The following is a 26,355-nucleotide window of genomic DNA, read 5'->3' as shown; positions in this document are numbered from 1 at the left end:
GCTTTCCAGCGCTTGGAGATGGCGGGGAGCTCCTCACAGAGCCACGAGGGGAACTGTGAGTGCTTCTGTGTCGGAGCGTGCTGGGGGCATCGTGCCTCCAGGGCTGTTCTTCCCTTCCGGGTTGCCCGGCTCAAAACACAGGAAGCTTGAGGGCCTGCGCCCTGCCTTGGACACTCAGAGGGACCCACAACCTAGCGGAGCTCTCGTTTTTAACAATGAGATAGGAAGGCGGCTGGGCACAGTAGTGCACACCTGTCATCCCAGCACTCCAGGAGGCTGAGGCAGGAGGAGGGCAAGTTTGAATCCAGTCTGAGTGAGACCCTATCTCAAAATAAAAGATAAAAGCGTCTGGGCTGTAGCTCAGTGCAGAGGCCCTGCTGCGTGGATCCCGGGCCCTGGGGGACACAGGAAGGGACCTGGCCGTTTGGCTCCCACCAGAGGGGGCAGGCACAGCGGGGAGCGGCTGAGCCAGGGTTCAGCTCCATCTGCTGCGGGGCCCAGGATCCCTGTGTGTGGGGGATGAGGTGTCACTTTGTAGGCCCAACCCCCTCTAACCTACAATTTACAATAGCCACCCTGGTATGCGAGAAGGAGGTAGAATAGGAATGCCTGTTCTCAGTGAGCCCCTCACCCTCTGGAATCCATACTGTGAGCTGGCTTTGTTTTGCAGAAGTCTTGAGGAAGTGGCTGGCCACCCTTTGTGACACTAACAGCAGACAAATTAACAACATTCTTGAGCTAATAAATTTCTTCCTGGGCTAGAGAAGTTATAAGAACTGGTTGTGATTATTTATTTCACTTAGATAGCTTTAGAATAAACATTGTAGTCTGTCACGTTGTAGCTTGCCACAAAGAATGCCTTTTCACTACTTAATTATCTGGGCTCTGTGAACTGATCGGGTTTACTATATATGAATCCTAAAATAAAGATTGTGCGTGCAGTGCAGTGTAACGCGGTGCAGACAGTAAAGGTGTCTCTCCTGTCTTTCTTTTCCGAGCACTGTACCCCCCGTGTCCCGATCAGGCGTGTGTGCGTGTTTACCTTGCCCGGAGTTCAGAGTGCTCTAAGACACTCACGACAAGTGGCGCCCGAACAGGGACTCCGAAGGTCGCTTAGGAAGGTAAGTATAATTTTATTACGGGGAAATGGGACAATCTGCTTCCTCTCCTTTCTTAAAAATTCTTAAACATTTATTATCTATATATGGCATATCGCTCAGGTCAGCTGACTTGGATATGTGTATTGATACAATTAAAGAATATAATCCTTGGTTTCCAGATGAAGGAACTTTGGATGTAGAAGTATGGAGGAAGGCAAGGGTTAGTATAGAAAGGGCTATGCAACAGGAGGAAAAGATTCCTTTACGTTTTTGGGCTATTTGGTCGGTTGTGTACTCTTTATTAAAAGCTATGGAAGATGAACATATTGTAAAAAATCTTCAACTAGAAATTAAGCCAGTTATTCAGGAATTGCCCCTCACAGAGGAGGAGCAGAATGTAGTTCAAAATGACGCTATCGCTTTAAGTAGTGAAAAGGCGTCCAAACTAAAAGTAAAATCCACTACAGCCGACTCAGCTTTAGCTGCCGCAGCAATATCAAATTATGACAATCGCCCAATTTTACAGGCTATACAACATTTAACACAAGAGGTGAAACAACTCTCCGTTAAGCAAAACCCGCCTGTAGTTCCCTCTGCACCTCCTCCATCTAACCCTAATTGGAGTAAAGCCAAGCTAGCTTTGGCTGATCTACCAAAATTAGGGGATTCTGATGAGGAAAAGCCTGCCTTTGCTTTCCCTGTAATCAGGCCACAGCCAATAGATGGAGCGGCAGTTCCCCCTAGATGGGAAGCATTTAATATGGATGATTTAGCAAAATTAAAAAAGGCTGTAACCCTTTATGGCCCTCAGGCTCATTACACTAGAGAATTAATAACATCAGTAGCAGATCAGTATGGTAATCTTGCTCCTTATGATTGGAAAGCCTTGGCCAAAATTCTTTTAAAGGAGCCAGAATATTTACAGTGGCACATGTGGTTTATGGAAGGTTGTGCGGAAAAGGCAAGACAAAATGCTGACGATCGAGATCCTAATATTAGACTCCTTTCTTATCCCATGCTCTCTGGTACAGGTTTCTTTGATACTGTTGAGCATCAGGCAGGAGCTCCAAGAGAGATTCATGCTCAATTAAAAGATATTGCTTTAAAAGCTTGGGATAAAATACGGCCTAAAGGATCAGAATATGGATCTTGGGCTAAAGTTCTACAAGGAGCCAATAAACCGTATGTTGAGTTCATTGCAAGACTTCAAAATGTTATAGAAAAAACAGTAGTGGGACAAGACTTACAAGAGCATCTCTTAAAAATGTTAGCTTTTGAAAATGCTAATGATGAATGCAAAAGGGCTTTAATTCCAATAAAAGATACTGGAACGATTGACAATTTTATAAAACAATGTAAAGATTTAAATTCAGAATCTAGGAAAATGCAACTGTTTGCTGAGACCATGGCAACCACGTGGACTAATTGGCAATCTAAAAAGGAACAGTCTTTAAAATGTTTTAATTGTGGTCAGATAGGACATGTAAAGAGGGCCTGTCCAAAACTTGTAGGCAATGATCAAAAAAAGAGATCTAGAGCTCCCGGCTTATGTCCAAAATGTAAGAAGGGAAATCATTGGGCTCGTGAATGCAGGAGTAAACAAGTTAATTCAGCTGAACAAAAGGGAAACGGGAGAACGGGCCCTACCCCGGCCCCGGACAAATCAATGGGGTAAATCTACCGTATTCTCCCTACAGCCAGCCACCCAACACAGTGCCACAGTGGACATACCAGCCTTAAAAGATGTAGAATTAAGAGGAGGACAATCTCCCGTGAGAATTCCTACAGGAATTTTTGGTCCCCTGCCTGCGGGAACTTTTGGCTTGCTCACGGGTAGATCTAGTTTAAATCAAAAAGGCATTACTGTTCACTTAGGAATTATAGATGCAGACTATACTGGAGAAATTCAAATTCTGATGTCCTCACTTACAGATTATAAATTATTAAAGGGAGAACGTATAGCTCAACTCATTTTACTGCCTTATATCCCAATAGGATCCTCTGTTGTTCAGCGAACAGGAGGGTTCGGCAGTACTAATCCTATTAATGTAATGTGGACAGCTAAATTATCTCAACAACAACCTCTTATTAATATTTTTATTGAGCATAAGAAAATTCAGGCTCTTATAGATACAGGCTCGGATATTACTATTGTTAAACCTACTGATTGGCCTTCTCATATTACTTATACTATTATTCCATGTAATATAAAAGGAGTAAGTAAAACTCCAGTAAATACAATTAGACAAGCCACAATGCATATACATATAAAAAATGAAGAGGGTCAAGTTGCTGTTATTAAACCTTATATCTTAGAGGTGCCAGTTTCTATTTTAGGAAGAGATATATTAAAACAATGGAGAGCTTATATACATTTTTAATATTTTGCATGTTTCTACAGCTTAGGGAAATGAATCCTTTAAAGCTTAATTAAAAAAATGATGACCCAATTTGGATAGATCAGTGGCCTTTGACTACTCAAAAGTTACAGGCAGCACAGGAATTGATTGATCAACAACTTGCTCTACATCACATAGAACCATCCACATCTCCTTGGAATTCTCCAATATTTGTGATAAAAAAAAAATCAGGCAAGTGGAGACTTTTAACGGACTTACGTGCTGTAAATTCATCCTTATTTCAAATGGGAGCCCTTCAGCCCGGCATTCCTTTACCCTCAGCGCTCCCTGCTGGTTGGTTTGTATATGTTATACATTTACAAGATTGTTTTTTTAACATCCCATTACATCCAAAAGATAAAAAACGGTTTGCTTTTTCAATTCCTCAAACAAACTATCAAAGACCTTATCAAAGATATCAATGGAGGACTTTACCCCAAGGAATAAAAAATTCCCCAACTATATGTCAAATTTATGTTGATGCAACATTAAAACCAGTGCGTGCACGATGGCCTCAGGTTTATACGGCTCATTTCATGGATGATATTTTATTCTCATATAGTGATAGAAATGTTTTAGAAGATATTTTAAAAACTTTACCTCAATATTTTTCTCCGTTTGGACTTGTAATAGCACAGGATAAAATTCAAAAGGAAGAAGTTAGTCATTATTTGGGATATATTCTTACTAGACAAAAGGTGATTCCACAAAAAATGTCTATTAAGAGAGATAAGTTATCCACTTTAAATGATTTTCAAAAATTATTAGGGGATATTAATTGGCTTCGTCCCACACTAGGTATCCCTACCCATGCATTACAACATTTGTTTGCTACTCTACAGGGCTCTTCAGATCCATCCAGCCCTCGTTCTTTAACAGCAAAAGCAGAACAAGAATTACAGTTTGTAGAACAACAAATTAAGGATGCATTTTTAATTAGGATTGATCCTAAATTGCCTCTAACTTTATATATTATTAATACTTTTCAATATCCCTCTGCAGTTTTAGGTCAAAATGCTATGCCAGTAGAATGGGTATTCACTAAAACTAAGCAATCTAAAAATGTTATGCCTTATATTGACATGGTTGCAGCTTTAATTATAAATGGTAGAGCTCGTTCTATAACTTTGATAGGAGAAGATATAAACAATATAGTTATCCCTTTAACTAAAGAACAATAGAAATATTTGTTGTCAATTACTAAAACCTTACAAATTGCTTTAGCAGATTTCATGGGAACTTTTTCATATCATTTTCCTAAAAATAAATTATGGGATTTTTTTAGACGTCAACAATTTGTGGTTAATACCTTATTAGCTGTACAGCCAATTCCACAAGCTTTGACTATATTTACAGATGGATCTAAAAATAAAGCTGCATATTAGACTCAAAAATCTTACTGGGTACGTCAGACAAATTTTAACTCTGTACAACAAAATGAACTTTTTGCTATATTACAAGTGTTTTTAGATTTTCATAACCAACCTATTAATATTATAGCCGATTCGGCCTATTCTGTTGGAGTAGTGACAAATATCTATTCAGCTGTGTTATATTCTAATAAGCCTGCTTTATTGTCTTTATTTCAAAATTTACAAATACATGTTCAAAAAAGAAATCATTCTTATTTTATTACTCATTTACGTTCTCATTCTCAGTTACCCGGACCATTAGTATCAGATAACAATACAGTGGATTCCTTAGTTATGTTCACCACACCCGTTAAAGAACATCAATTTAATCATGCAAATGCAGGACATTTGCATCTTAAATATAAGATACCTTTTACAAAAGCTAAACAGATTATAAAAGCCTGCCCTATTTGTAGACCATTACATTTAAAAATTATTCCCGCAGGTGTCAACCCTCGAGGAACTCAACCTAATGAATTATGGCAAATGGATATTACACATGTACCTTCTTTTGGTCGGCTTTCTTATGTACATGTAGTTATTGATACCTATTCTTCATTTCTATGGGCTACTGCTCAACAGGGAGAATCCACTAAAAATGTTATTGTACATTTATTGGAGACTTTTACAGTTATGGGAATTCCTTCTAAAATCAAAACAGATAATGGACCTGCTTATACTAGCAAAACATTTAAACAATTTTGCGATCTCCATAATATTATTCATATTACAGGGATTAAATATAACCCCCAGGGTCAAGCTATTGTTAAAAGAGCACATGGCACTCTTAAGTTACAAATTAAAAAATTAAAAAGGAGGAGTCAGGAGGATATTCAGATACCAATACTGTTTAAATTGCAAAACAGTCCAAAAACATTACTGCATCAAGCATTGTTTATTTTAAATTTTCTCAATTTACCACAAGGTGAAATATTAACAAGAGCTGAAAGACATTTCGAACAGCAACAACAGCCCTTTGTGATTAATGAACCTATTTGGACTAAAACAGCTCCAGAGGCTGAATGGGAGAAGGGCACACTGCTCTATAAGGGGAAAGGTTTTGGTTATATCTCCACAGAAAATGGAATTCAGCAGTGGGTCCCTGGACGATGGATCAGGATCCGCGCCTCCAGACCCTGTTCGCCAGCCCCGGAGACAACTCCCCAAGGAACCGGAACCGTGCCTTCAGAAGCGAGCCCGAAACCAGCTAGAGGCTGAAGATGCTGAGCTTGTTCCTATCGCAGCCATGGCCAGATTACAGCTAAGAAAATCCCGCCGCTCACAGCGACCAAATTTAAATCCCCTCCCTACATGGGGACAATTAAAGAAATTGACCATAGAAGGGCAACGGCTTGTCCTTCAAGCAGGAAAGCCTTTAAACCCTGAAAACTTGTTTTTAGCTTTATGTGCCTTGCTCACTGTTGCGTCGGGGACTGAGGTACCTCCACATTCGTACTGGGCATATATTCCAAATCCCCCTTTATTAGAACCTATAAAATGGGGAACTAGTGATATTTTACTTTATACCACACCTAGAGAAATTTTGTCAGCACCGTGGGCTGATTTAACCCCCCACAATCAAGATGATGGGACATTATTCAATTTTACTTATTATGGTAATCAAAGGCCTATTTGCATTGGGGAACCGCCTTGCATCCCTCTGGGATGGCAGTATTGGATTCAACATAGAATAAAAGCAGGCAACAAAAGAACAAGGCTTCAAGCCTTGGCTGCTCAAACCTTTAATGTTACCTGGAGAAATTTAACAGCACCAGATACAAATACATTTCCTGTATGCCCTGAATTCACTTATAAAAATATTTCTTATAATCCCATAATTTGGCAACTATGTATGGGAAAATTTGCTAAAAATATTGATGGGTATATTATTTGGGGACCATTTGGAAAATTCGTTAATGGATGTGCTGAATGGAATGAGACAAGATGTAATCTCTCTGTTGTGTATAGTCTTCCAGATCCAAAGAAAATAACTGACGGAGCTCCTATATTTCATCAGAAGACGGCTCTTTTGTGGTGGGGAGATGGTGGAATCGCTAACCCTGCTGTTGCAGCCGAAGAATACCCTCATCACCTTCAAAATCATATTTGGAAGATCCCAGCCGCTATGCAACCTGTAACCTTGTACAATGTTTCATATTCAGGGACTAGTCGATCTATATCTACTACTTATAATTTTACTAGGTTTAAAATGTATAATATTACTGTTTGTGCACCTCTGCCTTATGTCTTTTTAGTGGGAACTTTTAATTTTACACATTTTTCTTGTACTTGTTTAAATTGTCAATTATTTACATGCTTAAATAGCACACTAAATTTCACTAAGCCTTATACAGTTATGCTGTTACAACAAAAAACTCATATTTGGTTGCCTGTAAATTTAACTCGACCATGGTCTCAAGACCCGGTAATTTCTGTTACTACTAAATTTTTTAAACATCTGTTAAAACGTACAAAAAGATTTATTGAAATAGTGGTTGCTGTACTGTTAAGTCTGATAACTGTAGCCTCCCTAGCAACAGTCTCAGAAATAGCTTTACAAACCTCTTTACAAGAAAAACATGTTATAGAATTATGGCATAAAAATTCTCATGAACTTTGGTTAACTCAGTGGCAAATAAACGCCAGACTACAACAACAAATAGACCTCCTTAAACAAACAGTTGAATGGATGGGTAGAAAAATATTGGCTCTTCAGCATCAAGTGTTTTTAAAATGTGATTGGAATTCAACTACTTTCTGTATAACCCAACGACCTTATAATCAAACAAAACATAAATGGAAAATGATTAGAATGTATCTAAATAGAAACACCTCTGCCCAGGAAGAAATAAAATCTTTACATAATCAAATTGACAAGGATTTTGCAAAGCAAAATGATGATAAATCCCTAGCACAATTCGCGCAATTGCTTGCTCAATCTTTAAAAGGATTAGATTCCAAAGGAATCTGGCAGAGCATAACCCACACTTTTAGTGGCATGGGACTTAGTTTAATTATAGTTCTCATTGCCATAGTTCTTGTGTATTTTTACTGCATAAGACGAAATACTATTAATAACCTGATCTTATGGAAATTGTTGTTAAAAAATAAAAAGGAAGGAAGTGTGGGGGATGAGGTGTCACTTTGTAGGCCCAACCCCCTCTAACCTACAATTTACAATAGCCACCCTGGTATGCGAGAAGGAGGTAGAATAGGAATGCCTGTTCTCAGTGAGCCCCTCACCCTCTGGAATCCATACTGTGAGCTGGCTTTGTTTTGCAGAAGTCTTGAGGAAGTGGCTGGCCACCCTTTGTGACACTAACAGCAGACAAATTAACAACATTCTTGAGCTAATAAATTTCTTCCTGGGCTAGAGAAGTTATAAGAACTGGTTGTGATTATTTATTTCACTTAGATAGCTTTAGAATAAACATTGTAGTCTGTCACGTTGTAGCTTGCCACAAAGAATGCCTTTTCACTACTTAATTATCTGGGCTCTGTGAACTGATCGGGTTTACTATATATGAATCCTAAAATAAAGATTGTGCGTGCAGTGCAGTGTAACGCGGTGCAGACAGTAAAGGTGTCTCTCCTGTCTTTCTTTTCCGAGCACTGTACCCCCCGTGTCCCGATCAGGCGTGTGTGCGTGTTTACCTTGCCCGGAGTTCAGAGTGCTCTAAGACACTCACGACACCTGTGGGCAGACGAGTGGCCCTTGTCCAGTGAGGCCTCTGCAGGCCATGTCCCTGCTGTGTGTGACCATCCCGTACCTTCTTCCAGAGCAGCAGAGCCGTGCCCAGCACGCTCAGCACAGCCAGGAGCCCGGTGAAGCCACACAACAGGGCCTTCTGGTTGCTCGGAGGTGGAGGTGGTGGCTCTTGGTACCCTGTGTCTAGGAGGAGCCGACAGGGAAACAGAGCTCAGTCCCCAAGAGAAGCTGGGACCTACCTGGCCCGCCTGACCCCAGACCCCAAAGCCCTGTGTTACTCTTCTCCCAGGACCCCCTGCCAACCCTCTCTCACAAGACCCTGAGCCCCGCTAGATGACCCCAGGCCCACCTCAGGTCTTCCCCTGCCCAGGGACACAACCAGAGTGCTCTACAACTGAGTATGTCCCCAACCTTTGTATATTTTAGTTATTTTACTTTATTGGGGTTTTTTGTTTGTTTGTTGGAGACAGTGTCTCTCTATGTAGCTCAGGCTGGTCTTGAACTCGCTTATACAGCCCAGGCTGGCCTCCAACTCATGGTAACCCTCCTGTCTCAGCCTCCTAAGCGCTGGGATAAAGGTGTGCATACCATGGCCAGCTTGTATATTTTACTTCGGGACGGGGACTTGCTAAATCACCCAGGCAGGACCCAAACCTGTGATCCTCCTGACTCAGCCTCCCTGTAGCTGGGATTACAGGTGTGCACCCCACACCCTATGCAAGTTCCTGTTCTTGCACTCATTTGCAAAGCCTCCTATTTATTGCGCACTGGACTGAAGCTCCTGAAGGCCAAGGCCAAGGCCCAGGACTGCTCTTGCCTCAGTGAGCTGCCTTCACTGTGGGCTGCCTGGGGGAGGACCCTGGGGGGGGTCATGTGATCTTTGGGGCTCTCCCTTCCCTCCCTTCAAAACGGTGATAACATGGGCAAGTGTGGTGACAGCATAAAGTGGCAGGCTTGTACCCAGACAGGAGCTCACATCACACGTAGGCGAGTGCACAGCCTCTTTTCCTGGACCCTTCCTCCCTTCCTCTCTCCATCCCAGCTGGGTGTAGGGTCCCATCCTGTGATCCCAGCACTCCCGGAGGCCAAGACAGGAAGATCTCAAGTTAGAAGCCAGCCTAGGCAACTTCGGAATGTTGCAAGACCCTATCTCAAAAATAGAAAGGGGCTGGGGGTGGAGCTCAGTGTGGAAGCCCCTCGGTTCAATCCTCAATCCCCAGTGCCACAAACGAAAAACAAAACCCAAAAAATCAACTCGTGGAGAGCAGACCAAGTGGTGGGGTCTCCTACCTCTGGGAATGTAACGATGACCAATTTGCTCCCAGAAAGACCTCACGAGCCAAGGGTTCACATGGTTCGTGTGTCCCACACACAGTGTGGTTCTGCAGAAGCCCCGTTCCCGCCCCACTGTGTCAATGGGACCCCCAGTGCAAGGGGTCAAGTGACCTCTCAGGCCACCATCAGCGGTGCCAAGAATTAGATCACATCCCAGGGTCTGCACGTCGGCTCCCGCACCCCACTCACTGCAGCTGCTCGCCCCACTCGAAAGCGCCCAGGGGAGCTCTCACCTCTGACCAGGATGAAGGTGCCACTGCCCTGCACCATGTAGCTTGGCCACCGGACCACGCAGTAGTAGGTGCCGGTAGCCGAGGCGTCTGGCAGCCTGAGGTTGACTGGGCAGCTCAGGGTGTAGGTGCGGTTCTCTATGACCGGGCCCGGCTGGCAGGGGAGCTTCTCCTCCTGGCTCCCCTGACCCTGGAGGTTAATGTGGAAGTAGTTGACAGTGAAGTCCTTGAACTTCGAGTTGTAGGTGATGCTGCAGCTGAAGGAGGAGGTCATGTTGGCCAGGGAGACCACGATGGGGAGGCCGGTGTGGTTCACTAACTGCCCTCCTGTACGACAGGCAATGGGAGAGAGGGACGGGTCACCAGAGGCCAGCTCGCCTCTGCCTGCCTTCCTGGGAGGACCCAGGCCTCTCTGCGTTCAGGGCTTGGCCCAACCATTTCCCAGGGAGGTGAAGGTGTGCCATACTGTCCACGCGAGCTGCGAGCTTGGACTCAGTACCCGCAAAAGAACCAGTTCTGCAGTAGACAACCACCCCGCCCCCACACATCACATGCACCTCGAATCTCGAGGACACGGTTTGGAAACCTGCAAAGCAGCACTGGGCGCCCCTGGTCATCACCCCCACAGGCTCCTGGGATGCTGCTCAGATTCTGGCTGGCACTGGGGTCAGCAGCCGCCTCCCCTAACGTGGGCTGTGCAGGGCCCTGGACTTCCTTTGGCCCTGCCTCCCAGGCCTGCCCTTCCCCTGCGGCTGAGCTGGCAGCAGACAGTTTTAAATTGAGGTCGGCAGCAGGCAGCTAAGAACATGTGGGCCGCGTGTTAATCGGGAGAAGATCGCCTGTTTGAGACGCTCCGAGGGAGCCTTGAGATTTATTTTGCTGGAGAGAGCGAGGCGTGGGCCTCCTGCCCGTGGTGTGGGCTGGCAGGAGGCCAGGCTGGTCTTCCCTCAGTCCCCGCAGCTTAGCTTGGAGCCTGTCTGGGGAAGGGGCCCCAGGGGAGGCCAGGCCTTCTCGGGACTGAGGGGTGGAACTGGCCGTCAGCACAGGTTGATGCTGTGCAGCTCTGGACAGGCTGACATCTCTGGCTCCCTATTGGGCCACTAAAGAGGTGCAAGTCCCTCTCCGTACAAAGACCTGAAGACTTCAAGGTCCCAAACTCTGCCAGGTGGGACGCTGTCACAGCGGGTTTGCCTTTGTGTAACTAACACGACAGTGCTGACTTTGGGAACAGCCACTGAGCTGGCACCTGGGCCTCCTCCTAGGTGAGGAGCCCCAGGCCCTGTCCCGGGCTCCGCAGGCAGCAGGGGAGGAAGGGAGATTGCTCTGTCATTTGTGGGTTGATTGTGGCTTCTTTGCAGTGATACAGTGACTGAGGAGGCCGATCAGGGCAGGGGCCGTGAGAGGCAGCAGGGAGGGTAGAGGGCCCCGGGGCAGGCCAAGGGTGGCTGCCTGGCATCACAGGGTCCCGGGTGGCCTGGAAGGACAAGCAGCACTGTGCTCTCCCCAGGCCCTTTCGGCCTGGAGCTCTCTATCTGCAGCCTGCTAGCTGTGGCCGCCATCTCCTCACATGACCAGCGCCTGTGTTCCTCAGACTTGGTTCAGGAGCTGCTCATCAGTGCATCCAAATCCTCCATCTAGGCTGGCTGGAGCCTGACCAAAGTCACCAGGAAAATGGCTTTGCAGGGAAGTGACGGAGACCTCTGCTCCCACGACCTCCCTGCTGCTCCCTGTGTACCAAAGAAGCCACGCCGGACAGACAGGCAGTCAGCGTCCCGCCTTCCTGTTTGTCCAGGCAGGAAGACATTTGTCCGACTGTCCTGAAGACGCCCATCTGAGGTATCCTTCTAGAAAACCATAGAATCTGCTAGTGCAATTAAACTGATCTTTACCATTCTGGGTAACACTATAAAAATAGACTTGCATTGTTCCATAGCTTTCTGGGGTTTGTTGTTTCAAAGTCAGGAGGTTAGGATCATGACACGCAGCCCCCGGCTCCGCTGGATGTGGGGGGCAGAGGCTCCAGGGCCAGGGCCTCCTCCCGCTGCTGCTCCAAAAGGCAGCAGACAGGCAGCGTCAGCTGTGCGCCATCAGGAATGACAGCCCGGGGCCAGGGGTACAGCTCAGTGACACAGTGCCCGCCTGCAAGCGCAAGGCTGTGAGTTCAATCCTCAGTACCAAAATATGAAAAAAGGAAAGGAAATGACAGCCCATCTGGGGACAGAGGGTAGAGGACCCTCAGGGAGGAAGGAGGTACGGGACATGGCCCGGTCCCCTCCTTTGCTAGGGAGTCGGCACCCCAGAGCCTGGACCACAGTAGCTGCCCAGCTCCCACTCTTTCTCCAGGACTTGTGCCCCCAAGAAGCCCTTTCTGTGGCATGGGCTGTGGGGGTGCAGCCCCCATTAAGGCTCAAAGCAATTTAGTTCCAAGTCCACGAATCCCTTCCCAGTTCAGGCTTCCACAAACACATCAGGAGGCACCAGTCAGGTTGCAAAGTTCCTGACTGACCCTGCAGCTGGAGGGGTGCCCTGCCCTGGCAAGCCCCCTCCAGTCTGGCTGGGAAGGCTGATGTGGAACAGAGGGACCCCGGGTGGGCAGGATGGTGGGGGACCCCTGAATATGTCTGAGCAGCTGGGGCAGGGGGTGTTGGCACCATGGAACCAGGAGTATAGGGACAGAAGGGGCAGATGTGCACAGAAACTGACCAGGCTATGGCTGTGACACAGGCACTGTGTCACCTGAACACCAGAGCCACAGTGGGTACCCAGGAGTTGTGAGTCACCCGGGAAGGTGCCCGGCGGAGCTCACCCCAAACACTGCCAATCCCCAGAGTCCAGGCCCTGTCCCCAGCACCTGGCCAGGAGGACACTTCTGTTCCCACACAACTCTGACACCCTCCCTGGAAAGGACCAGGAAGGAGAAGAGAAAGAGCTTCACCGCCACCCTGGCCCCATGGGGACAGGGCCAGTCTCCGGGTTTGTCAAGGTCTGTGTGTTACAGGGTTGGAAATGTGAAGATGCACTACTCACGTGTGACCCTAAAGAACCAGAGGACGTGACCTGCTCTGTGACCGGAACTGCCAAGGGAAACCTCCCACACCAGTGTCCTAAAGGTGCCAGGAGCAGCTCAGTTCTTTCCAATGGTTCACCAGGCCCCGAGGGCCCCCGGGCAGGGCAGGCCGTCTGGGGCAGCTTCGAGCTGGAAGGCCCATGAGGATCGTTGGTGTCTCATACAGAAGGGACAGATGTGATGCCTTCATCTGGGGTGCAGGGCCTTGAGGGGCACAGCGAGGGCAGACCCCGGCAGGGTCAAGGGGTGGAGAGGACAGTGAGCTTCCTGCCAGGCCCCGGCCTGCTGCCCCTTCAGGATTCTCCTTCCAGCCCAGGTAGCTAACGGGGGGCGTTGAAGGTCAGGTCCAGGGGGGCTGCTCTGGACTGGGGCCTCAGATGTACAAGAGGATGGGGTGATGCCAGGTGGGCATAGGAGAGTGTGCCCCGATAACAAGGACCTGGTGGGGGAGACAGAGAGGCAGGACAAGAAGATGATAGTCTTGAGGCCACCACCTGGCCAGCCCTGCCCAAGCTTGGCTGTGTCCTGTTTGGCCCCCAAGTCCTCCCCTTCCTCTCCCCACTCCCACACAGCTGCAAACACAGACATCCCAGCTGGGCTGGACAGGCCACCCCCACCTCACAGAGATCTCAGGGGCGACACCCCTGAACCCCTCCATCCTCTGCACCTCTGCACCAGAGACTGCACAGAAGCCTGGCCTTGGCCAGCGAAGGTGGGTGGGGGAACCCTGGGTCCCTAAAGCGGGTCCAGCCTTGGACCACTGTGCGGCCTTTCGAGGATGCCTTTACATCTCTGAAGGTCACCATTTCCCTGCATCACCTGGAGCGACAATGCCACCCTCTCAGGCTTGTGGTGGGGGTCGGCAGGTCCAGGAAGTCAGTGTGGGCAGGCCGCTTCTCCCCGCAGGACGAGAAGGAAGAAGCAGGGAAGTCAGATGCCAGCCGTGCTGCTCCACCTGCCTGAGAGACAGGACCACAGCCCGGGGCGGCAGGAGCCGGGAGGCCTGCCCTGACCAGGTCCATCTACCACTCTGGCCCACCCCCACTGGACCTTGTGGGGAGTGCAGGGCTCTGAGACAGACAAGCCCAGCCGCCCCTGCCCCTTCTCCTCCTGCCAGCTCCGTGCCACTGTTGGGAAAGAAAGACTACAGCCTGCTCCCCGCAGGTGCCTGGTTCCTCCCTTTTCCAGTTCTTCTTGTGACACTGTGGCTGCCCGCATGGTGTCTGGGGGCTGGGAAGAGGCACCTGGTGGCAGTGGATGCCCCCTCATTGGACCCTGTGCTGAGTCCCCAGCCTGGAGGGAACTTGGCTGTGGAGCGCGGGCGCGCACCCCAGCAGCTTTCCTGTGTGCCCCAGTGATCAGGACCTGGACCCCAGCACAGTGTCCTCTCCAGGCCCCTGTCCAGCCCCTCCTGCTCTGACCCACTCCTACCTCCCCTCCATACTCCCGCCCCACCCCAGAGACACCCACACTCTTTCTCCCCTGTGCCGCCAGCACTGGCAGGGGCTCCCCACTTGAGGAGATCCAGGAAGGATTCTGGAATCAGGTTGCATGGTCACCAGAAGCGATTAAAAGATATGAACATCAAGCAACTCCCGAAGGACCCTCTGACCTCTGGGTTCGGTTATATTTGTACAACTGGATCAGAGGGGTTCGCACTAGCACACTAACACACACACTGGGCCCTGTTTAAAAACCCTGAAAGTCCCTGTCCTGGAGGGCCTGTCCTCACCTGTCCCCACTGCTTGAAAGGTTTCTGTCTTCCCACCCAGCCCCCAAGACTTGTGCACCCTCCCAAGCCACTGCAGGTCGGGGTCCCCAGCATAGCACACACTCTTGGAGATCATTAAGCTACATGCTCAGACTGGCTGACTTCTGGGCATGGCTCCCTTTTTTTTGTTTCTTTTTTGTCTTTTTCCTTTTTATCGGTACTGGGGATCGAACTCAGGACTGCCTGCTTGCAAGGCAGGCCCTTATGCCACTGAGCTAAACCTGCAGCCCCATGGCTCCCTTTTGCAGAGAGGAAACTGAGGCGAAGAGAGGGGATGAGGTTTTGCCCCCACAGTGCAACGGTTATGTGGCAGGATGGGATTTCACACCGGGTTCCTCGAGTCCCTGAGCCCAGGCTCTTACCCACCACTCTGCACCGGTTTTAAAAACCTCTAAGCCAGCCAGAGAAAAACTTCCCAAATGAAAGAAATACACTTTCATAGGGGTCAAAAGTTCAAAGGTCACTTTCCTAAGTGTGTGGCTTCTCAGAGGTGGGCATGGGCACAACAGACAGGGTCTGGGGACAACAGGACTCAGAACTGACCCTGCAGATTTAAGGAGGCTGCCAGTGTCACCCCACTCAAGGACAGCCTGAGGCTTGCAGAACAGAAGAAAGTGACCTTGGTATCCCTCGATGCACAGGAGAATAAATGGGGTATAAAAGACTGAAACTTCACCCCTGAGCGCTTGCGCTTCCCCTCACCCCCACGATCAATCTCCCAGCACCGTCCCCCCCTTCCCCAGCCCCGTCTCCCCCTTTTCCTCTCTGCTCCAGCCACCCAGCCTCCCTGGCTGCTCCTCAAATCCGACTCTGGCTGGGGCCTTGGCCTGGGCTCCCCCCTGCCTGGAATTCAATCCCTTCCCCAACACTGAGCACAGTGCGAGGGCCCAGATGTGCTGATCAAAGGATCCAGCCCAATGCCAGTCGATTTTAGAGGAAAAAACTTGGATTCCCGGGCTACAGAAAAAAGCCGTTCCCACGGTCTTTACTTTCGGCCTGGAGTTTGCCCTTCAGTTTAATTCTGGCGTCTCTCAGAGCTGCAGCTTTTTGAACGCCCTTCTGAAGGGCTTCTGGGAAGACACTGGCCAGGGCTACTGGTTTGTCCCTGAGCCCAGTTCCCAGGGTGCCACAGAGACAGGACACTCCAGCGAATGCCGTGGCCAGCTAGGTGGCAGGCACGTGTCTTATGGAGCCTTCACCCAGATGGCACACGCTCATAGTGGCCTTCCTATCTGTCAACACCTCTGAGTCACACGTAGCCAGATGTGGATTGGCTCCGGGCCCTTTCCCAGCCTGTCTCAGGGTGCACGTGCCCTGCGGGGGACATACCGAGCGCAGAGTGTCAAATGCTTGGTCCCTTATGAGCTTCACACGTGTTAACTGTTTTTTTTTTTTTTTCCTCTCTCTCTTTTATAGCTGTCACCTCCCATTCAGCTGTTTTGAAAGGCAGGAAGCCACAACTGCACAGTCTTGGGTCAGCAGGGGACATGATCTCAGTCACCCTGCAGAGGGGTGTCAGGAGCTTCGATGGGTGGGGCCGAAGGGGCAGGAGCAGGTTGGGCTTCTTCCTGTGAATGCAGGTGGGTGACACAGCCAGAGGAACACCCAGAGCCACACCCCCAGGAAGTGAGCCAGGTGACAGCTTTAAACTGGTCGGGTGCAAGGAAGTCCCTGGGGATGACACCCAGAGAGGGGCTGCTGCCCAGCCTGGGAGGGGGCAGTGGCTTCCTGGGGAGGGGACCCTGGAACCGGGTTTTTTTTCCTTGTAGTTTTTCAGGTCCCCCTCCGCTCCCCTGTAGAAGTGGACAGACGCACTGGGAACAGCAGGGGAGGATAAGAAGAGAGGTGGGCCCCTCTGCAGGTCGCCACCCTGACCCACCCTGACAGAGCCGCCCTGTGCATTTTGACGTCTTTCTTCCCCATGTCTTCACTGAGCTGAACTCTGAGGGAAGAAAAGGGGAGGCGCTGGGTGGGCGAAGGACACGGAGAGGGTCTCCAGCACCAGAGGGCTCTTGGGCAAGCCTTCTAGCAGTCTTGACTCTGGTGGGGCGGGGGAGGCGCTGAGCTGGGGCCCGCAGAGTGGGTGGGGCCAAGAGCCAGTGTTTGTGGCCAGCAGGAGTCGGGGTGGGCAAGAGGGGACGGGAGAGGCCAGGCGGGGGAGCTGGGGCACCCTGGAAACACTGGGGGCAGGGCCTCTGAGCCCTTTCCAGCTGGGAAGTGGTGAGACTGGGACATATTTGCAGCACCTTTTTTTGGTTTTGTTTTGGGACAGTTTCACTATGGAGTTCAAACGTCCTGAACTCTGTAGCCCAGGCTGCCCTGGCTCACAGTGCTCCTTCCTGCCTCAGCCTCCCAAATGCCAGGATGACAGGTGTGCGCCACCACACCAGCCTTGTGTTTCCCCCCAACACATTCGCTCCTGCTTGGACCACCAGTGGGCCACGCATGACTGTCCCCCACGCAGCTTATACTGCCCAAGGGAACTGATTCGGAGCCTCGGGCAGAGAGACCTGGGAACCACAGCCCCATGAGCACCTAATAAACTGTGACTGCACCTGGCCACCAGCGCATCACTGTCCTAGGGCCCCTTTCCCCGATCCTCTGCACTCTGACTTCTCTGCCTTGGGTTCCCTAAGCTCCTGTGCCCTCAGGCACAAGCTGGGGCGCTGTTTCTGCCCTTGAACCTGACCTTGCAGCCCTCTGCTGGGTCCCCCTGGCCGCCCCAGGCCAGTTCCTGCTGACCTTGCTTTCTCTGGTCTTTCTTACACTGTCCACCTCCAGAGGGCGGATGCTCCATCCTTGTCTCTGTCCAGGTGGGGTCCATCATGCCCCGCCTGCCTCTGCCAACCTCAGAGAAGGTGGCGAAGGATGTGACCGTGACAAACAGCTCAGGTGTCACCAGACGGGTGTCACTAGGAAAGGAGACCTTCCCAGCCGAGGGAAGGCTTCGGGAGAACAAGGGGCTGGCTTCTCCCTTGGGCCTTCAGCAGCAGCTCAGAGGCAGGTGTGGCAGTGCGGGCCAGAGCCAGGTTGCACAGGGTCTTAGCTAATGCTGGCTGACAGGGGGTGAGGCCGTGGGCAGCGGGGCTCTGTGGACAAGGTCTTTGAATCTCTAACGATTCAGAGGTTGTGCCATGACCCCAGTACCAAAAAAAAAAAAAGTGTCCCAGCCAAGATACCAATCGGCATGATTGGCAGGAGTCCATTCTGCTCCGGCCACTGGAGCTCCTGTTCTGGCAACACCAGGGCCAACACTACTGTATCTAGTGACAGTGAGTCACCAGCACTGCAGGGCGGCTGGGAGAGCCTCAGCCTTTGAGGATCCTGATCCCCAAGCACGGGGGGGGGGGGGGGACAGCCATAGGGCTCAGAGGAGCCTGGCAGGCCAGGGTGGCCACACTGAAGGGGGAGGGACGGAGTCCCCTTACCCACTGGGCTCTCAGACACTGAGTCAGAGTCCTGACCTCGAAGCCCCACCCCGCGGTCCCCAGTTCCAGTCCCTGAGCTGGGAGGCACACACTCTAGACCCATGGCTCCCCAGCACCCCCTGCCCAACTCGCAACCCCAAGGCCCCAGGGACCCACTGATGTGCAGAGGAGCCTGCAGCCTGAGAGGGGGGGCAGGACGGCACAGCCCCACCTCCTGCCTGATGAACACCAGACCTCCTGCCTCTTCTCCTTTCTGTCCCCACTCCCTCGCTCACACATGACCCCCGGGCTGCCTGTTAATCACTCCGCTTCCCCGGGGAGCCCCTGCCCTGCCCTGTGGACACTCACTTCCCAAGGGACAAGTAGCTTCCACGGGGACACAGACCCTGAAGGTGCCCACCACAAGCACATACGCACATGGGCACACATATGAGTCCACAGCCGTGAACAGGAAGCCCCTGGTGGGCCCCCCATCCCATCCCATACCCCTCAGCAGGAGTCCACAGGGGCGCCCCCTGCAGGGCTGCTTCCTGGACCACGTCCTCTGCATCCCAAGGTCTCAGCTCTACTGCTGTAGCCGGAAGCAGCCACACATGACTTGAGAACAGCTTGTGTAGCTGCGTTCCATCAAAATTTTATGGATATGGAAATTTGAATTTTGTATAATTTTTACATGTTACAAAATACGCTTCTTTTGTGCGGGGTGTGGTGGTGCACAACTATAATCCCTGTACTTGGGAGGCTGAGGCAGGAGGATCACTGTGAGTTTGAGACCAGCCTGGTGTACCAAGTGAGCCAGCCTGAACTGCATAGTGAGACCCTGTCTCAAAAGACAAAACATAAATAAATAAATCTTTTTATACAATGGAGTACTACTCTACCATACGGAAAATATGCTGGAGACATCTGCAGGACAATGGGTGCACTTTGAGACCGTACTCTTAAGGGAAATAAATCGGGCACACGTGTGTGAACGCTGCATTGTTTCTCTGGTGTGAGAAACCGAAAGTGTAAATAAGGACCAAAATGTATTTCAAAATAGGAGGAAAATGTTCAGAGGGGGAGGAACGAGAAAAGGGAGGAGGAAAGGAAAGAAGGGAAAAGTAAATGTTAAAAAATGAGAAAAGACAGAAACCATGGAGACAAGGCTTTGTGAATAGGGAAGGAGGAGGGACTGGAGGGGAAGGGGGAAAACCAAGTTATATCACATACAGGTATAAATTCTCTATGATGAACGCGATCATTATGTATATCTAAAATAGTCCAATAAAATCTAATATAAGTGATCCCCAGTACCAAATGAAAACCCCCTAATATAAAGAAATTCCTTTTGACTTTCCCCCCAACCATTCAAAAAGCCAAGAAACCATTCATAACCCCCAGGCCGTTCCAAAAGAGGTAGGGCTGGATTTATCCTGAGGCTGTGGTCTGCTACTCCTGCTCTGTACCAACGAAAACAAATTTCAGCCACACCCTCAACTCCATGTGGCTTAAAAGGCAAAATGTGGAATGAAGGAAGCATATCACAAGAATACACACAGGGTCATCCCAGTTACACCAAGTTCACACACAGACGAACTAGGCGGGGGTGTAGTCAATGGAAGAATGCTCGCTCAGGGCTCCATCTTCAGAACCAACAAACAAAACAAGCAAGTTAGTGTATGTGGTTTAGTGAGGTACTCAATGAAGGAGACTATAAAGAAATGCCAGAATGATTATCCTAACATGAAGTCATGCCCGAGTCCATTCTCTCAGAGAGTTTCTTGGGAAGAATATTCTAGAACATTCTAGAATGAACCAGAATGTTCTTTTTCTATCTTGGCCTGTGGGTAGTAGTCACACAGAACTTTGTTGTATAACATTTACTATTCAGCACTGTACTTTTCTGTACTGTTTTTTTACAGTCACAAAAGAGAAAGCAAAGAGGATAGGACAGGTGTCTGAACCCTCCTCACCTGACAGGCATTTGTGATCATCCAGGAAGGGTCTTGCATTCTACTGCTCTGCAGGACTCTCCACTCAAACAGAACCTCTCACCAGTCCTTAGTCCTTCCCCTGGCTCTGCCTTCTGGCCTCCCAGCCTTTATTCATGCTGTGTGCCCCCCACCCCGCCGGCTCCCCCTCCTCCTGCCACAGCCTACCCCACCCCACCCCTGCCAGCCGGCAGCCTTTCCAGCACTCTCTGGCCCACCTCCACCCGCCTCTGCCTCGAGCTCTCCACGGGCATTAGACAGAGATGAAAAGCAGAGGGCAATGGTGGCAGAGGCTGGAGAGGCGGCGGGAAGGGAGGCAGGAAGCCCTGGCCCGGAAAGGCAGCCCTTGCATACATCTTTCAGACAACAAAGGCAGCCGCCCCACCTGAGGCCGGAGCCAGTGGTGGCAGAGGCCACAATTTCCCACCAGGTGGAGCAGGGCCTGTGGCCTCTCTCCTCCACCCCTCCTGTGCAAGAACTGGTCCTCCTCAGAGGGCATTTGAGATATCAGCACAGTCCAGAGTCCTGGAAGGGCGAGCAGAACGCAGGAACTGACACTCTGCCAGACCCTGAGGCCCAGGCACCTTAAGTGAATGGCCTAAGGGCACACAGCCTTCAAAGACAGATGGGTCTTCCACTCAGGAGTGGCCTCCCATCCTCCTGCTGAGGCCTTGGGGGGGCCTGGGCCTGGTAGGAGAGTGTGAGGACGCCAGAGCTTGCCACGGCTCTGGAGAGGAGCACAGGCCCAGGCCCAGCTCCCAGCCCCAGCGAGGCGGGGAGAAGGGCTAGGAGTGGAGAAGCTGCATGGACAGGAGCCCATGAGCTCACCAAGGTGCCTCTGGCTTCACTTGGCCCTGCTGGCTGCTGACACGATAGGCACTAACCTTCTGCCAGTCCTCGGGATATCCTGAGGCAGGCTGGGCATTATGATGGTACCCATTTAACAGATGAGGCAACTGAGGCAGAGTGATGTACATAATCTGCCCAGTGCGCCAGTGCCAGAGGCAGACTCTGCTCACATCCCATCTGAAGCTGCTGTGTGGGCCCAGGCTGCACACCTAATCCCACAGTGGCTGTGTTCTGTCACACCCTAGCGTGGGACGGGCCTCGGTGAGGACACTGGTGACATCCTCAGGGTCACCATGCGGTTGGCTATAGCAGGCTGGAGCTTGTATAGGGCAGGGTGGGGGTGGGGAGAGGCAGGATCACTGCCTTTAAAGCCCAGACAGCCAGTGGGGAGGAGCCTGGGGCAGCGCCCACAAAAAGGGGTGTGTGTCTGCCCTGCACTGGGGCTCAGGAGACTGTGGGGTGCTTTCCTGTCTTGTGAAAGAGCAGGAAGCATTTCTCTTAGCTATAATATTGCTGCAATATTGTAAAAAAAAAAAAATCTGTTTTCGCATGCAGTTCCTGCTGTTACAAAAGAGCTTTTCCACCCCGGCAGCAGAGTTACCCGGGTTCTGGGGGAACCCGCAGGGCGGGCCGAGGGACCTCACAAAGGGAAAGAGCGGGGGCACGGGAGAAACGGAGTGACAGTGACCGAGTGGGGGCTTCAAAGGCATGGTCACTGCCAAGTTGCTGAGGCCATCCTCACACCGGGCTGGGGGTCGGGGTGTGGCAAGTGGGCACGGGGCTGGAGTGGGGCTTTTGGGGAAGGGTTTTGTGTGTGTGTGTGTGTGTGTGTGTGTGTGTGTCCTTTTGAGATGGGGTCTCACTCTGCAGTTCAGGCTGGCCTTGAACCTTGAACTTACTTTGTAGTCCAGGCTGGCCTCAAAGTATAGTGACCCTCCTGCCTCAGCTTCCCAAGTGCTGGGATTACAGGCATGCGCCAGCACGCGCAGCTGGATGTCCAGGCTGGGCCTGAGGTTGACCTGGGCCTGACCCTGACTGATATTTACCTGGGCCTCTGCTCCCTGTCTGTAAGATGGTGCCAGTGGAGAATGAGGTGTCGGCGGTGCTGTGAGGGTGGGCAGCGGGAACCTGGTTAAAGACTCCCTTTTCCTCCCCAGCAACTGTACCCAGGGTGGCTCTGTCCCTTGCCAGCTTCAACTCGAAGGAGTTCCACGGCACAGGTACCTGAGATTCGCTGGGCACACGGAGAGCTGTCCCCGCCCTCACTGACCCCACACTTGACCCCACCACGCAACGCCCACCCTCCCCGGTTACGGCCAGCAGCCCAGGCTTGGCCAGGGGAGGGGGGAACCCGTTAACACAACAGCAGGGTTGGGGGGGACAGCGCTGTCCTCCATCCTTCAAAAGCCACCTTGGCAAGGCATTAGCTAAACACCTTCTCAGTCCCCGAAGGCTTCCCCTGTGAAGTCGGCAATGTTCAAACAGCCAGCAGCAAGTCCCCCGAGACGTCCTGGGAATTAGCTGCACGGCCGGATGAAAGGCGCTCTGATGTGCGCGTGAGTGTGTGCTGTGTGTGTGTGTGTGTGTGTGTGTGTGTGTGTGAGAGAGAGAGAGAGAGAGAGAGAGAGAGAGAGAGAGAGAGAAAGACAGAGAGAGAGAGAGAGAGAAAGGGATGGACGGTACCTGTCAGCTGCAGGGTCCAGGGCACCAGGAACACCGCGAAGAGTCGGGGGGCCATGCAGGGGCCGGCCACAGCCCCCTGCCATGGAAGCCAGCTCTCCATCTAGGGCCGCCTGGTCTGGGCGCTCGGTCAGTGTCCCTCCTTCCTCTCCAGCTCCTGGAAGGGACAGCCCACACCAGCCCCTGCCCCAGTTCCCTTCTGTGTCCGCAAGCTCCTCCCAGGCCACCCTTCTGCTTCTTCAAGGCTGCCCCTGGCGTCCCCTGGCCGTAAGCCCACACTTGCCCACAGAGAGTGGGGACAGCCCGGTGGGGCTTTGACGTAACCAGGCCATGAGGCGGGAGAAGGGCTGGGCCGGGGACCCAGGAACTCACACAGAGGGGCTTCAGCCTTCCAAGGTCCCTCTCGCCAGGGGCCTGGGACTGTGGCAGCCACCCAGAAGAGGGCACAGAGTTTCTGTGAGTGACCTCAGGTTCCAGGTTAGCGCTTTACTTCTGGGACAACTTTTAAATGCCCCTGACCACATCTACACACACTTCCCCTTTGCCCTGAGAAGTCCTTGACACTGTGCGACCAGGGAATAGGCTTTGGGGGACTCGTGGGGACAGGCACAGGTGAGGCAAGGGGCAGAAGCCACATGTCCCCAGCCTTAGAGAAGCCCCAAGGTCTCCTGGGACGAAATAGCAGGCTGCCAACGTGTGGCCAGCTGTGGGCCGCGGAGGCCTGGAAGCCACCCAGGAGGACACCCCTGCCTGACACGTGACTCCTCCCTGTGGCTTCCCCCACCGTGAGACGCAGGAGCTGCTTCTCCATCGGCCCCAGTCCCAGCCCTGTCCTTCCCTACACGGAAGGGCCCCTCTATACCAGACGGGAGACCTGCACCCCTGGGCAAGAGGGGGTGCATTGTAGCATGCAGGGGCACTCAGGGGCACAGCCAGGAAGGTGGCCGCTCACACCTGAGAAAAACACACTTGTCCTGAGTGCCCAGCGGAGAAACCACGGCCCTGAGAAGCGAGGTGACCTGCCGGCTGGGGTGTCGGGACGGGTCTGGGGGCCAGGCCAGGCGATTCCTGTGACTTTCTCACCAGCTTCCTCAGGAAGGGGCACCCTGGCCGCAGCCCCGGAGGTCACCGTGGACCCCTTCCAGTGCCCCTCCCGAGTCCCAGCTCCTCTGACACTTCCCGCATGACCAATGAAAGGCAGAGGTGTGGGAGCCGCTGGGGCGAGGGGCCACCCACCAGGTGACAAAGACAGACACCACTACGTGGGTCAGGGCGAGCTGGGCCCACAGCAGTGCTGACTGTTGATCCATCACGGTGGCACATGATCGCACGTGTCACAGCGCGACACGGATTGTCTGCTTCACGCTGCGCCCCGGCTCCTGGGGGTCCAGCTGTCTAAGTACCTCCGTGCCATAGTGATAGATGCCCTGTGAATTCCTGAGCGTGGGGCGCATGCTAAAGACCATGGGCAGGGCCTCTGTGAGGCTTGGCGCCGGGAACTCGGAAGCCTGCTCCTCCAACACTGGCACAGCCCCCATGCCTGCCCAGGTGCCAGCCTGCTGGCCTGCCCGCCCGTCTGCCGCTGCCGCTCTGTACCCACCGAGCTCCTCTGACCCTGGTCCTTTGCACACCTCTGATGGCTTTAAGGCTGGTACAGGCTGGTGCAGGCTGGCATGGGTGGACAGACCTCTGAGCATGAGCTTCGAAGGTGACTGTCGCACATGGTGCTGGCACACAGGCCATCTCGGTGGGCTGGCTGGACTCTGGCTAGGGTAGGAAGAGGCCCACATCCATACCATGCAGGCCTCGGGTTATGGGGCACGGATGGAATAATGGAGGGCTCGGTCATCGCTGGGCTTCTGGGCTGCTCCATGGCCCATAGGCCCCTGCAGACTCAGGGACCTGCATTGGGCAGGATCCCTACCAGCCTGGCACCTCCGGTCTAGCCCACTGGCATTGGCCTCTGGGAAGGATGCAGCAGGGAGGGACCCCAACTTTGAGGCACCTGGGTCCAGGAGGGACAGCAGTGAACCCTGCACACTGCGACCAGGGGCAGGGTGATTCAGAACAGGTCCGAAGTGCCAGGTGCTGATCAAGGGCCTTTAATCTGCTGACCACAGTCACCCTCACTCACTGCGATCCTATGAGGCAGGTGCTCCAATCCGTCCCACTTTACAAATGAGGACACTGAGGCACCTGACCCTGCTCTGGCCACCTCTGGCAGAGAGATGTCAGGGAAGGAGGCAATTATTCAGGGTAAAGGAGGGTAAAGGAGGAAGGGCCCTGGGGTCTTCAAAGAGGAGGGAGGAGGACTGACAGAGGAGGAAGTGAGTGGGGAGTCAGGGGCACAGGTGTGGCCTGCAGTCCCCAGGGACTCTAACACTAAGACTGGAGCACTCCAAAGGGGACCGCTGTCCCCAGCCTGTGCTCGGCATAGTGGACCTGTGCTGAGCACCCACCGTGCACCAAGCAGCAGAAGTTTGAAAGCTAAGCCTCACCCGCAGCATCGCCCTCCCTGAGGAAGCAGGGCCCCAAGCAGACCTGCAGGTGCTGGGCGAAGGTGCAGGGGCCCCAGCCCAGTGGAGCCGAGCTTCCTGTCTGGCAGGGTGCCGTGGTGGCAGGTGCTCAGGAAGCAGAAGTGTGGGCGGGCGGGGGACACTGCCTCCCGCCCAGCTTTGGAAGTCACCTCCTTCCTCCCTGAGACTCAAGCTCGGGCAGGAGTGGGGTCCTCTCAGGAGGATGCCTCTGCTCTGGCCTGGCTGCTCCTGGGGGTCTCTAGGAGGCAGGTCCTTGCATCCCGCCTTCTTTCCCTCAAGTGTCACACGGTAGAGGAGGGAGTCTCTCCGAGCACCAGGGTCAGGTCGGGTCCCCTTCTTAACCACCTCCTTTTTTTTGAGACAGGGTCTTGCTGTGCAGTTCAGGCTGGTCTTGAGCTCGAACTCACAATGATCCTCCTGCCTCAGCCTTCTAAATGCTGGGATTGCAGGTGTGAGCCTCCATGCCTGGCTTCCATATCCACTCTTGAAGAGGTGAGCTCTCTGTTGTGGGAGGCAGGCAAGGCCCCTGGAGGCCATGGGGTGCAGGTGACGGAGGCCGTGGTCTGTCCCAGCGGAACTCTCTAAGTCTCTTCTCCATTTAGGCTGCCCTGTATTTCTGGCCGTTTCTTAGGTGTCCCTTTCACATCAGACGCGGCTCGGAAGGTTTTTCTTGATTCTGGGAAATGTTACCACTGCCTCCAGGCTGCGGACTGGGGCACTGAAGTTCAGAGGGCCCCAGGCCAGGGCAGCAGGGCCAGGACCTGGCTCCTAGGATGGCTCTGGCCAAGGCACCTCCTGCAGGTGCAAGTGATTCTGCCGTCCACCCCTCAGTTTACGGCTTCAGTGACGAAAATAAGCGACCTAC

At 52.1% G+C, this 26,355-nt stretch overlaps 1 protein-coding gene across 1 annotated transcript in view; it reads right to left on the bottom strand.

Annotated features, from left to right (window-relative positions):
- The window catches only part of Nfam1 (NFAT activating protein with ITAM motif 1), a 38,429-nt gene extending 12,939 nt beyond the window's left edge, over positions 1 to 25,490 (bottom strand). Inside the window, exons 1-3 of the mRNA XM_013153230.3 lie at positions 22,957 to 25,490; positions 10,189 to 10,512; positions 8,682 to 8,803 (exon numbers count right to left, since the gene is read on the bottom strand). Of these exons, the coding sequence (XP_013008684.1) occupies positions 8,682 to 8,803; positions 10,189 to 10,512; positions 22,957 to 23,056 (546 nt within the window). The 5' untranslated portion in view covers positions 23,057 to 25,490. The remainder of the gene's footprint in view (positions 1 to 8,681; positions 8,804 to 10,188; positions 10,513 to 22,956) is intronic.
- Positions 25,491 to 26,355: the final 865 nt, after the last annotated feature.

The sequence above is a fragment of the Cavia porcellus genome, unplaced genomic scaffold (assembly GCF_034190915.1).
Source record: "Cavia porcellus strain 051 isolate PalLab524CR breed Dunkin Hartley unplaced genomic scaffold, mCavPor4.1 scaffold_40, whole genome shotgun sequence".
Taxonomy (NCBI): Eukaryota; Metazoa; Chordata; class Mammalia; order Rodentia; family Caviidae; genus Cavia; species Cavia porcellus.
The sequence above is the reverse complement of the archived record's forward strand: the minus strand, read 5'-3'. Positions and strand labels throughout refer to the sequence as shown.